The sequence below is a fragment of the Dioscorea cayenensis genome, chromosome 7, assembly GCF_009730915.1.
Source record: "Dioscorea cayenensis subsp. rotundata cultivar TDr96_F1 chromosome 7, TDr96_F1_v2_PseudoChromosome.rev07_lg8_w22 25.fasta, whole genome shotgun sequence".
Classification (NCBI taxonomy): domain Eukaryota; kingdom Viridiplantae; phylum Streptophyta; class Magnoliopsida; order Dioscoreales; family Dioscoreaceae; genus Dioscorea; species Dioscorea cayenensis.
In genome coordinates this window covers 24,300,394-24,314,352 of record NC_052477.1, presented here as the reverse complement: position 1 = coordinate 24,314,352, position 13,959 = coordinate 24,300,394, and the positions used below count along the sequence as shown (strand labels likewise).

The 13,959-nt window shown below is 30.6% G+C and overlaps 1 protein-coding gene across 1 annotated transcript; it reads right to left on the bottom strand.

Moving 5' to 3' along the window:
* Positions 1-795: 795 nt before the first annotated feature.
* On the bottom strand, positions 796-3,176 carry LOC120264375 (probable auxin efflux carrier component 1d). The gene is made up of 6 exons (XM_039272192.1): positions 1,995-3,176; positions 1,652-1,904; positions 1,492-1,577; positions 1,241-1,398; positions 1,076-1,152; positions 796-993 (listed from the first exon to the last, which is right to left on the bottom strand). The coding sequence occupies exons 1-6, from the start codon at positions 2,935-2,937 to the stop codon at positions 927-929; spliced, it is 1,584 nt and encodes a 527-aa protein (XP_039128126.1). The 5' UTR covers positions 2,938-3,176; the 3' UTR covers positions 796-926.
* Between the last annotated feature and the right edge of the window lie 10,783 nt (positions 3,177-13,959).

The following is a 13,959-nucleotide window of genomic DNA, read 5'->3' as shown; positions in this document are numbered from 1 at the left end:
TAGTTTGTGTTTTAAGTAGATCAATTCTTTCATTGATTTTTCAATGCCTTGTATTCGTAACATTTTTTTTATATATTGTTTGGAAGAATGGCTATGGAGTTATTAGATTAGGGCAAGTATTAGTTCATGATCAATTCTGATACAAGTTGTGCTACCTGTGAAATGTTTATCATTATAGCACCTAAATGAATCAGAAAACCAATGACACATAAAAATGTAGTTCTATTTGTTCCCCTTTCAATCTTCAAATGGGCTGTAGTTTTTCTCTTCATGTGCATTGTGCATTCTGTATTCACTTCTTGACAAAGGAAAACAGAGCAATGGATTCATCGTCTGTTGTGGTGCACTGTTGGTGGTTCTCGTTGTTAATTGACTGAATTGATGTAATTTACCAAAACCTTTTTTTTTAGTTCATTAGTGAGTATGCTGCACTAAGTGCCATTATAGTAACACCTTGGTTCATAACTCGGTTAAGGATTCAAGACGTGCAGGAGCTTCAAGTGTTTTTCACTTATTATACCAGTTCGAGAATGTCAAAATCAAGTGTTAGTTCAGAATCAATTACATCAACCGTGAATTATTGATTGCTAGTAACTACTGGACTCATCAATATATTTAATAACAGATGCAGATTTGAGCTCCTTTGTATGAAAATACAGAGAATAACTCTCAAACAGCAATAGCAACAATAACTATCCGGTTGAAGTGTGTTATTCTACAATCAGAATGTTCTCGAATTAATGTAAAAGGTAGGAATGTAAAAAAAACGCAGGTATATGTAAGACCATAGCCAGGTAATAAACAAAATTTGCTGATTTATGTTAAGAGAGTTTCCAAACAAGATCACAAGGCTTATCAAAAGAACCACAAAATCATGTCTCCTCTATTGTTTTGGTCGTTAGCCACTTGACCCTATTGATGCTGCTTCAAAGGCCGAGTAAGATGTAGTAGACTAGTGTGATAGGGAGTGCTATCAGCATGCCAAAAATAACTCTGCAACAGTTACACAACTTACTATTAGACATCACTGACTATATTCCACATTCATCAAAAATATGTGATAAAGAATTGGTACCCTGTGCTTAAAATCTTTGGATGCACATTGTATTCCTTAGCAAACACAAATGGAACAATTCCTTGAGGCAGAGCCGCCTGCATTTTAAGTCATAAGAATACCATAAATTAGCGACCAAAAGTGGGGCAACATGCATCATGACAATTTATGTTTGAATTTTTATACCTGAACAATGGCAACATGGAGAAGCACACCTCGCAATCCAACAACATAAGAAGCCACAGCCATCACAACAGGACCAACTATAAATCTCACAGCCATTGAAAAGGCTGCAACAGAGTTGCCACAAGCAATCATCTTGGGTTGCAATGCCATGAATAACCCTGTGCATATATCACCAAATTGTATACTTGAATCACTACTCAAAATAAAACCACAATACCAATCTGCTCAAAATATTTAAGTGTATATCATACCAAGACTAAACATAGCCATTCCAAGCCCAGCATCAGATAGTATGGATATAGAACGAGCTATTATTGCAGGCATTTCAGTCCCCCACCTTCTCAAACACAATCAAGTTATCATCAAGATCTAGACTAAAACAACAAATCAAATATAAAAGTAAATGTATACCTGAAGGAGACCAAAGACCAAATAAGACCAATAAGACTAGAATAAGTGTTTGGATTCCTAATAAGCTTCCTCCAAACCATAATAAGAATGAGCCTGGTCATGACACTTGCAGCCGGCATTGCCACAGCCTTAACATCCTTCACACCATCTTTCACATTATGCTCAGCCATGGTATCAGACCCCTGTTTCTCCCCATGCCCACCATCCCTCTCCTGATTCCTGAAGCTAAACTCATTGCAAACATCACGCACTCCTAAAAATTCAACAAAAGCACAAACACATTAACACTAAAAACAAACACAATAACAATTCTATAAACATTGGTGTAGTAAAGATCTTTCACCTGCTGTAGTATTCTCTGACACAGGTGAAGCACTAGAGCTCCAAACAAACATATGCAAGTCCTTAGTAGCACCATCACTACCATTCACCTTCTTCTTCCCCACCATTGGAGACAACAAACCATTAAGCTTTGTACCACCATGGCCTCCACTCTCCTCATCATTACTAACTAAAGAGAAGAAGTCATTGTGATTAAAGCTAGACTCTCTTGGAGTTGGATTTCTAGAAGATTGCAACGAATAAATCTCCACATTGGTTAAGTTTGACGCGCGTGGAGTCAGAGACTTGCGAGAGAAAATCTCCGACCTCGAGCTCGCTGACTTGCGAACAATCACATGGAGTTTGCCATCTTCTCCGACCTCAGCCTCGGCCTGGAGTGGTTCTCGCCCGTCCAACGATGCTATATCAGAATCAACTTTGAAGGAAACAATGGACGCAGCGTTGTCCGGGAACTGCTCACTAATGAGAAGCCGAGCTCCACGGTACTCAAACAAGAAGAGCAAAAGAGTATACCAAATGATGCATTGGAGTACAACTATTTGGACCATTAAACTACCAGAGAAAGCACCATACATGCCTTTCAAAAGAGGAATACCCATGACCAGAGTGTTGGGGAGAGTTGAGAGGGAGAAGAGAGTGATAGTCCATTCTAAAGAGCCTTTGGAGCTTGTTTTGGCCCAGATAGAGAGAACGGTGAGAAGTATGAGTTTCTGAAGAGTGTCAGCAGCTATGAAGTGGAAGTTCATGGAGTAAGGGTCATTGGTAGAGATGAAGTGGAAGGAGAGGAGTGGAACAGCAAAGAGTGCAACAAACCGGTTGATACCGGAGCACTGGTCCGGTGTGAAAATCTGCCACCATTTCACTGATGCATAGGCAAGTCCCATGGCCACGTATAGTGGCACAACTGCTGTGAGAACATGGTACAAGTCTAAAACAGTTATCATCTTCTTCTTCTTGGTCTTCTTCTTCTTCTCAAGGAGTACCTACAGTATGGTTTGGAGTAAGGTTTTAGTTAGAAGGTGGTGAGATATGTAGGGAAAAGGATGAATGGTGTCGGAGAAGGGTGTGATTTATGGATGAATTTATGGTCATTCATGGCTTGTCAAAGAGTGTTTGTAACCAATGGGAAGAAGCACTAGTGCTAGTGCTATGGGGAGGAGAGAAAGCAAGCAGGAAAGGTTCTCTTTCATTGTGCACCAGCATGATATTCCATTGTTTTTGTGAATCTTTGTACTATTTTTAGCAAAAACAAATCTCATGCATTTATGTATTATATCTAAATACCATTTAATCAATACTTTTGGTTTGATTATTCAATATTATGGTAGAGTGAGAAGTTGTGGACTTTCAATATAACATATTCAGTGAAGTACATGGGCACATCAAGCATTAACAAAACCTGAAACCATTGTCATGATGGCTTCTAGCATAGATAGCATCCTTGTAGGGTGCCTATCCATGTGGCCTACGCCGAGCTAAGTTCAGAGAATAAGTACTGGCTATATTATACTACCTTGAGATGAGGTTTTATCATAAAATCAAATCTATTTAATGAGCTGAAGTTATATCAGAATATCAAATCTATTAAATTTGTGTCATGGGTTTTGTATCTGAACCGTCTTGGAACTATTACATTGGTTTGGGTCAAAACTTGTCTTCAATGCCAAATATATAAAGAGTGGCTTCGAAATCTTTTGCACTTAAATGAAATATATTTTTATGAATAAAAATAAGATTAATAAACAGATAAGTTAAGCATCAGTAGGTGCATCATAGCCTAAGTGATATAATAACTTATTGATGCCAATTGACTTTTGCCAAAAGCCACAAAATATGGTCATTTGTGGTGGGGGCAGTGATTTCTTTCTTTTGCGGTTGAGGTGATATATCATGTGTTATAGTTTGAGATATTTGACAATTAATTTTACTTGTTTTCTTATTTATTTATTTTTTTACATAGATAACTTTTGGTATAGTAATAAAAAGAGGTAAATTTTTTTTATAAGTCACCGAAAACTATTTTTCATTCTAGAAACGAGACTTTAATTTGAATCAAAATAATTATTCAATTTTAATTTTATTTTATTGGATAGTTATATGAGATATTTAGTTTATTTTTAATAATCTCATGTTAGAAATTTTCTATTAACAAATGAGATAAATTGACAGTTAAATAAACAGTGTGTTATATATGTTTTAATAGAAAACTTTCAATACTACATTATTAAAAAAAAGACGGATCTCTTAAGTAATCACTTGGTAAAATAAAAATGATATTAAGTAACCATTTTTATTCAAATTAAAATATGACCTTCGAAACGAGAATAGATTATAATTTAATGATCTTCTAAAAATTTATCCAATTTGAGAAAAAAGTGGATGGAAGAGACACCAACATATAGCATGTAAAAAAAAAAATTTGTGACTTGATTGTTGCACTTTTTTTTTTTTAATCAATTATGATTAGTTATTCTTTTAAGAAAATGATACATTACCGATGTAACAAAAAGATTTTGTATTTTTTCTTATATTAAAATCAAGGCTAGACTAAAGAATCTATGTACTTTTAATAGCATAATTAATATATTTTTAGTATAAAATTAAATAAAATAATTTAAAAATAATAATTAGCTTTATAAATAATATATTTAACTAATTATTAGTGCAAACAATGAAAAACCGACTAAGAAAAATCTCTAGTTGTGATAGCTTTTATATATATATATATATATTACTTTTTTATGAGTATAAGATAAATGATAGAATACTATTATCAATAATAATGTGTTTTCTTATTGTACTCGTCTGTTTATCTAGTTGTTTTTATATGTTTATTTTAATAAATCTTTGATTCATCCATTTTATTCAAAATATATATAAATTTACACACAAATAATACAAACTTCACAAACTAGTTTTCTCTAACAAAAGACAATCCTAAGTTTACAAGTGCGCATATACATATATAAAACGTAAAATCCAAAGTATTTTCTTATGCAAATTGTTTTTTTAACATAAATACATCACTTTACATTAAAATAAAATTAATATATATATAAAATGATGAGGCCATTTGGATAACTATAAGCACAAAACACACCAAAAACACTACCAACCTTAGGTGCAAGTGAGAAAATGATATACAGTGAGACTCGAGACTGCCTCACAGAATTAGATACTTCATCAATGCATGGTGTTAAGTTCCATGAACCCCAAACTTCTTTTGACATATCATTAGCAATTTGTTTAGAAGAATAAATAAACAAGTAATGCTAACAAAATAAAATGACCATTATTTGACAAGTATATATAAAACTAATGCTTAGCTTTTCACTGTTTCCACTGTTGAATGTGACTGCAGGCGGCGCCGATCTCAAAGAATAAGTAGAATGGAAAGCCAAAAACATAGGTCATTTATGAGCTTTCTTTTATCACATTTGTCAAAAATAATTAGAGAATCGCATCATTCACTGCACAAAGTAAAGATCCCTCCACTTATTGTCATAAAAAGACAAATCTGAGAACTCTCAAGTAAAAGGAACATTTCCTTTCAAGTTTTCTCAGCCTTTTTTTAATCTGATGCATATGCATGTGTGCTTTAGTCTAGTTGTTATATGTTTTAATAGTCTTCAATGAGTTTTTATTTAGAAGATATGGTTTTAGAAAATGGAGAGGTGAATATAGTATGAGAAATAATGGTAAAGTATGAATGAGAACAAAAAGTGAGTCATAATATAATTATTGCATGTTTAATAACAAGAGATGATGGTTAACATTCATCAAGATGACCCGACCATGCACACTTGTCTTGCCTGTATTACCATGTTTTTGAGACTTGTGTTCAAGATTTGTCTCTTAAAAACATTATGGCCTTGTTTGGATTGACTTATCAAAAAGTGTTTTTTTTTTTAATTTAGTAGAAGTGTTTTTGGAAAAAAAAAGTGCTTTTTCAGAATAAGTTAAGCATTTTTTTACATTTTATGTTTGGATTAGCTTTTCTGTAGAAGCAAGCTGTAAAAATAAACTAACAAAATTTTTTCTCAAAAGCTGTTCATGACTAGTTTTTGAAAAAAAACTTTTTTTCAACTTTTTTTTTTACACATGCTTTTGCTAAAAAATCAATACAAACAATTTTTTTTGAACCCAGAAGTACTTAATTTATAAAAAAAAACACTTCTTGGCTTTAAAAAAGTCAATCCAAACACCCCTATACCTTGGCCACCTTTTAAAATTACAGCAAATCATTAAAAATGAAAATTTTACTCTTGCACCAGACCTAAAAATTAACAGGAGATAACAGAATAATAAAAAAATATATAAATAAATAAAGTAATTAGATGCATTTGATCTACCTACATAAAGAAAGCAATTTTTTTAAAGAATTAAAATAGCTTTCAAAAACAAGCAAAATTACTATTGGATCATTTCACACAATAATTCAATGCATATTAGTGTTCAATATTATTTTGATATTAAAAGAATAGGAATAATTCTTAACCGAATGAAAGGTTAAGAGAGATAAAAACAAAAACACAGTGGTTTATCTATTTTTAAAAAAACAAAAATCTACATAAAAACGTATTATAATGATGTGATATATTATATATATATCACAGGATCCAGAAAGAGAGTTACCAAACTTTCTTCTTTATGCTTACAATTTTACTCCCAAATTATTATATTTAAATAACAATAAATAAATAAAAAGGAGAAGCAATGGAAAACCTAGAAAACGGGTTTTGTTTCCTGTTTTCCTTTCACTGTTTCCTATGTTCTGACAGCTTCTGAAGACTAGACATAATTTGTCTGCCAAGTAGCAAACAACATGTCTCAAAGCCGACATAATATTTATATATACATATCTATATATATTTGTATATATATCTTCTGCTTTTCTGTCAGTCTCTTTCCAGCTGTTTTTTTTTCATGAAAGAAATACAAAAAAGACATTTTGTGTGAAAAAAAAAGAGCTTATAAAACAACATGAAAAGTGAAAAGGCACAAACTATTATGAATTTTATATATCAATAATGAACTTGTTTTCTTTTTTAGGTGGTTTACAGAGAATTATATTATTTTAAAAATAAAAAGTTTCCAGGATATCCGAAGAAGCAAACCTTTGGCTAGATGTAAAAAATACTCATATCATGAAATTAAATTTTTAATTAACAAGCATGAAGGATAAAAATATATGCAAATTAGTTTTTTTTTACTAAAGTATTCCTAATGGAGTGATAAGTCCATCAATAATTTCAGCCGCACAATCAGATTATAAACCCAATTTGCTTATAAAGATATAATATAGAGATCTAGCTACTCTCTCAATTCCTAAATATATGTCGTTTAAAGATATTACATAAAAATTAAAAATAGTATTAAATTATCTAAAATTAAATATAAAAATCAATCAAATTACTAAACTATTTCTCTCTTAAAACTATGTATTTTTTTGGAACTATAAATATTACTCTCTTCATTTATATAACTTAAGAAATTAAAAAGATGTAAATTAGAAAAACAAAATAAATATTACTTTGATATTGTAAAACAATAACTATTTTGGAATAAATTTTTTTTAAAACGACATGTATTTTAGAATGGAGGAAGTATATATTATTTAGGCTTTCTAATGAAAATGCAATTTTCATATATATAGATAGATTGATTCAAGGCTTTTGATTTATAATAAAGCTAAATTTGTAAATTACATAACATACATTTAAACCAAATAAATAAATAAATCATTTAAAATATATTAAAAGAAGCAAATCCAAATACCTAAAAGCAGTGACACATTTAGTGATGTAAAAAATAAAAATAAAATGCACACTAAATACAAAAGGTGATCAAACAATTTTATAAACATCGAGAGCAGTTACTTTAAAAAATAACTATTAAAGAATCTTTCACTTGTGGTTCATGTTTTTAAACCATGTATTATGAACATGTGCATGTTAGAAGTTGAAAATTATAACACAAACCATCTTATTCAATGGGACGAATACATTATATAAAGAATTCTGTGTCAATATATCAAATCATCGTTGGCGTTTTTATATTATTTTCAAAGTTAATTATGCCAGTTTTATGTTTATATATATATAAGGAAATTTGAGTATTTATAAAATTTAATTAACTTTAAAAGAGTTTTAGTTAAAAATAGATGTTTGTTTGTATTTATAAAATTTAATTAATTTTAAAAGAGTTCTAGTTAAAAATAGATGTTCGTTTGATTTTTATTATATATTAATGTTATATTAATCTATGAGTTAAAAACTTTAGCATGCTGTAATTGTTGGCATCTATGTCATCATATGCGCATGTTCATTTGCCAGCCATGCTTGCTTCCAGTCCATAGTGCTTGATGCTTTCTATGCATGTTAATCAAACCTATCTCTAAAGCGTATGCAATGAGCCTGCTGTGCATATACTGTCCTACAGAGCAAACAGATGCCAAAAATGGAATTAAAACTGAAAATTCCCTAATTTCATTTTTTATTCATTTCCTTCATTATATATATATATATTTATTTATTTATATGCAAACATATTTGTTTTTTATTCTTTATAAAAAACAACTGAATAAATATTTTAAAAGAAAAACACTTTATCCCTTTTTTAAGCATCTGAAAATGAAAAACTTAGAGTTAAGTATGTTTATTTAATTTTTAAATGGGCTTTTAAAAAAAAATATTTTGTAGGTGGAAACAAACAATTATGGTATGTTTTGCAAGATTATATTAATTAATTATTATTTCCCTTTCACCTTTATTCCTTTACCCAATAAAGTTTGCAATTTAACTATTTTTGTCAACAAAGAACAAAGAATAGATAATAAAGCTATATTGTCAAAACAGAGTTCCTTCCAAGTCCAATGTTCAAAACATAATAAATAATAAATAAATAAATAAAAGAGAGGCTATTTTTCTATAGCTATTCTAGCACATGATATATTTGGCAGTAAGATTAGATAGAACAAGAATCCTTAGTACAAGAATCAAGCTCCATGAGCATACCTTTGACCCATTTTCTATTTGTCTTTATTCCAAGAGGATGCTCCAAATCAACTTATTCACCCCACCACCCTCTTCATGTTCTTCCATTTTCATTTCACAAGGAATCATTAGTGATCATGAACTAGTTTTATTGCAGTCAAAGACAGGGCCACAACAACATCGAGCAGTCATCACCCATAAATTACAAAACATACCAAACATGTGAAAAATTAAAAAAACAAGGAAATAATGCCAAAAGATGAAATTATGTGTGAAAATGAGGATGAGAGTAAAAAATAGATAACAATATAAAAACATTGCAATATCTTCATTACGGATAGATGCATGAATGACCTAGTTCACTCTAGCTAAGTAATATGTCTTCACCAAAAATAGATGCAGTGTTGAGAATATTATCACTGCTGAGGATTTCCTTTTTTAATTTTAAAAATAGAATTTATCCAATAATATCTTCAAAGTTGATTTCATTAAATTTTTGGTACCATTGATCATGATTTCCTCCTAGTTATTCTTGCCACGAGAGGTTTTGAGCCTTTTGGCACTCAATGGATCAATTTGATTAAAAATATTCTTTTTACATTCAAGATAAATATCTTTTATCCCTATTTTTGTTTGCTTAGTTATCAATTATCTTAAGGCAAATTTAGTCACACTTTTAATTCTAGTATCCTTTATAAAGCACCTCTTAGACAGCGGAGGCGAATTTGCAGACGGCCTTATTGTTGTAATAGCAAAGGGGATTGAAGTCCTTAGGATTAAGCTCATCCTCTACCTCTTTGAAAGTCTTTTAAACTTGGCTATTAATTTGTAAAAAATAATAATAACAATAATAATAATAATAATAATAATAATTCTCTTTTCAAGTCTAGGTTTAAGCATCTTCTTGAGAACTACTTTTAGTTAACCCTCAATTGTGACCATCTCCAACCCACAACTCAAAATTTCTATCCCAAATCTCAAATTTTGTGAAATTTTGCTCCAACCACAAATCTCAAATTTTACCTCAAAAAAAATATTCTTATAATATTCTTTTCATATATTATTTTATTATTATTTAATGAAGATATTTGAAATTAATCATTTTAACAATAAATTAATTAAACATTAATTACAATTTATAAATAATTTATTAAAAATATAACTTAAAATTTGAATATTGTACAACTATATTTTTTAATTTATTATTTAATTTATTTAAAAATTAAAATTTGAATTTCTTAATTATTTCAATAAACAATGAAGTTATTTTTTAATATAGCATGAAAATATTTAAAATCGAAATACATAATTGATTACAATTTTAACAACAAGAAAATTATTTTAATTATATATTTTACATTGAAATCAAAAACAAAATGAAAAAAAATACTTAATATTTCAGTAGCATCTGCAGGTAAACCATACGTTAGCATTCGAAATGTAGCAGTTATCTTTTGTAATGTTGACAACCCAAGTCTACCAAGCCCATCTCTTCGTTGTTGAAAGTAGTTGTCGTGGCTTTGAACTGCATCGAACATTCAAAATGTAGCAGCTATCAATAGTGCAGGTAAACCATAATTATCAATTTTAGTTATTAATTAAATAATAATAATTATTGATTATTAATTAATTACACACAAATTAATATTATAAATAACTACTTATAATTATATTAATTTTTATTTTCCATTACAATAATAAAAAAATAAAAATATAATTAAAAAATAAAAAATAATATGGGACCCCAAATTTGGGGTTGCAATAGTGTGACCCCAAATTTGGGGTAAGATTTGGGTGTGGGTTGGAGTACTCTACACCCAAATCTCACCCCAAATTTAGGATTTGGGTAAGTGGTCAATTCTCCCTTACCTATTTAGTGTCCCAATTTCATGTCAACACCCTTGTCACTAAGATTGGATGAAGCTAATATTCTCTATTTGCTTTAGGTTCCCCTTATAGAAAATCATATATTATACCTTGGAGGTACACTCAATATTTTAAACTTGAGTCTCTTGTTACTCCCAATAAACTAGATTGTTGAGAAATTGAACTACAATCTAAATAGAAAATCAAAAGTAATCACACGAAAGGCACAAGATTTAACGAGGTTTGGCAGAGTATACCTACGTCCTCAAGAGCAAAGCGACTATCAATTCTCTTATTAGAAAATTAATTAGGGTTACATATTACATGAATATATATATAAACCCTTACCGGTACAATTTACCAAAATACCCCTATACGTATTTAATTTTGCTAAGTTGGGTCTTCTATACAATCGATAACGATAATGTTTACAGAGACTTCCTCTAGTTTAGGCTTGACTTGTGCTCCAGGACTTTAATAATACCCTTTTTGTAAGTAGTGGTGGAAGCTTTTCGCTAATCAGGCCTAGTGCCAGTCATGAATCGTTCATTTCAACTAGTAAAATAGAGGTTTCTTGTAGCATGTCCGCCAAAGTACTTTGTTGAAAAGAAAATCCTACTTATGGGTTGGGATTTTACATATTTTACTTGCCTTTCGAGTTTTCTCTAACATCTACTTCTTTTTGGAATAATTATTAGCTTCATAATAGGGCCCCTAGGAATTTGTAGCATATTCTCTTCCACACTTCTTTGCCATCGCTATTCTTGGTTTGCAACTTTATCACGAGCCTTTTTCTTAATACATGTCTTCTTTGGAGAAACCTCTTCTTTTGATTTAGTAGACTTTAGAGTATTTATTTCACCCCCTTACAGCAGTAGGTAATCCAAAGTTTGAAGTCTTGAGTGCAATAGATCTTTCTAGTTAGATCTTCATTTTTTAATGACAAAGAGGTGATGTAACCCTTTGTCATTAATAACAACAACAACAATATAAGGTTAAATAGAACACAATTAAAATATAAAGTTTTAACAAAATAGATACATAACAATTAAAAAATAAAATCTTAACAAAACAGATAGTTAATAAGTTTTTTTTTTCTTTTCTTTCGACCTCCTTATTGAAATTATATTTATTGGTAAGTTTAATTTTTATTGGAGTTGGAGATCTCATTGGGTGGGGAGGGCTTTTCTTGTTTTTGTCACACTACAAGGTCTAGGGATTTTTTTTTCTTCCTCTCCCTGTCTTAGCAAGGAAAACTAAGGATCATCCCTCTCGCGGTGAAAAGGCAGATCCCCACAGAACCACACTATGCCCATCCCTACTCCCAAAGAAATTCTTCATCCTCGTAGGTTTGATTTATAGATCTGCCACTTTCTCCAAATATAGATTTGTCTAAGGGCCCTGAATGAATGATTGATCCCATTAGGTAGTTATTTTTTGGGAATCATGTCTCACTCTTTAGCTTTCTCTCATTTCATTAGTCACCTAATCACCTATGGAGAATTTGAGCCGTTTCTACTCCTAGTCATTCATGCGTTTCATCCTTATTCTAAGTTTTTATACATGTCCTTCTACTTATAGATACTAGGTATCCTATCTAATGTATTTTGTATAATTTTTTGAATTCATTGGGAGGGGTGAGGGGGTGTTTGAGGGTGTAGAGATTGTTTGCTTCTTGGGAGTGAAGGAGGGTGAGAGGAGGTGAGGAGGGGTGAGGCACTCCTTCTCATCCCTCATAAGCCACTCCCCCAAATTTGGGTCTTTTGGGGGGAGTGAGTGTTTCTTTTTTTTTTTAATTAAATAATATAAAATACCAATACCACCCTTCACTTATTTCTATAATTTCCATTATATCCTCACTTAGTAAAAATCCTATACTTTTTGTGTCAATATTTATAATAATATTTTTTTAATAATAATAATAATATAAAAAGATAAACAAATATAAAAAAATTGAATAATTATAGTATTAGTTTTAAAATAATATTATTATTTGTATAATAATAATATTATTATTGTACAAATAATATTATTAGTAATATTAAAATTAATATTAACAAAGTTTGTACAAAATAATCTTAGATACGTATAAAAAATTAGGAATAAACCTCTGTACAGTCCCTGTACTTTTCGAAACAAGCCCTTATAGTCCCTATACTGTATTCAGTGTCTTTGAAATCCCTTTACTTTTCAAAATGTGCCTCATTGGTCCAACGAAAAACGGCCATCTCTTTTGCCGTTTAAATCTCATCGACGTGATCGCCACGTGGTTTAAGTTTATAAAATCTTAAACATAACGGATGATGTGGCTTTTTATAATAGGGAAAACCATTAAAAAAAGTAAAGAATCAAATCCTAACCACTTTGGATCCAAAACCTAATCCAACTTTCCCAATCTCATCCTGATCACCTTCATCTTCGACAACCAGCCATCTCTCATCTCCCCTCCCCTCTCATCTACTCTCTTCTCCCTCCCATCGACGGAGCGAACTCATCACCGGAATCCAGTCGATCCCTCGTCGGAATCCTGTACATCCTCTCCGGAATTCGGTTAAGACCATCATGGCCCAACATTTGCATGATTTTTTATTTCCTAAAATGCCATTTATGCTCATTGGTAGTCTATGTTTATAAGTTGGTCAATTCTCTTTGGGATTCACTGGAGTGCCTTCTTTGGGTAAGATCCTAGAAGATCTGTATATGAATTCATGTTTTTTATTTGTATTAGGAAATTGTTATTTAATGCTTATCTATTGCTTTACTTTCATCAATAATTTAAATTATGAGATGCTTATTATCTTTTTAATCGTTTTATTTGTTATTGGATTAATGATGTTCTATAAATCTCTAACAAAGTATAGATCCTAGAAGATCTATGATGTTCTGCAATGGTCCCTATAAATGATGTTTAATAATTGTGTTTGCCATTGGATTAATTGTGTTGGGCTTTTTATTATTAGGACATGGTCATTAAGACATTGGCATTAATATATCAATTTGTTGTATTTTTAATTCAGTCTTGGCAGGATTCCATGTTTATGATGTTATATAATGATCTGTTGACATAGCTATTTAATGCAATTTTCTTGCTCCTATTACCAAAAT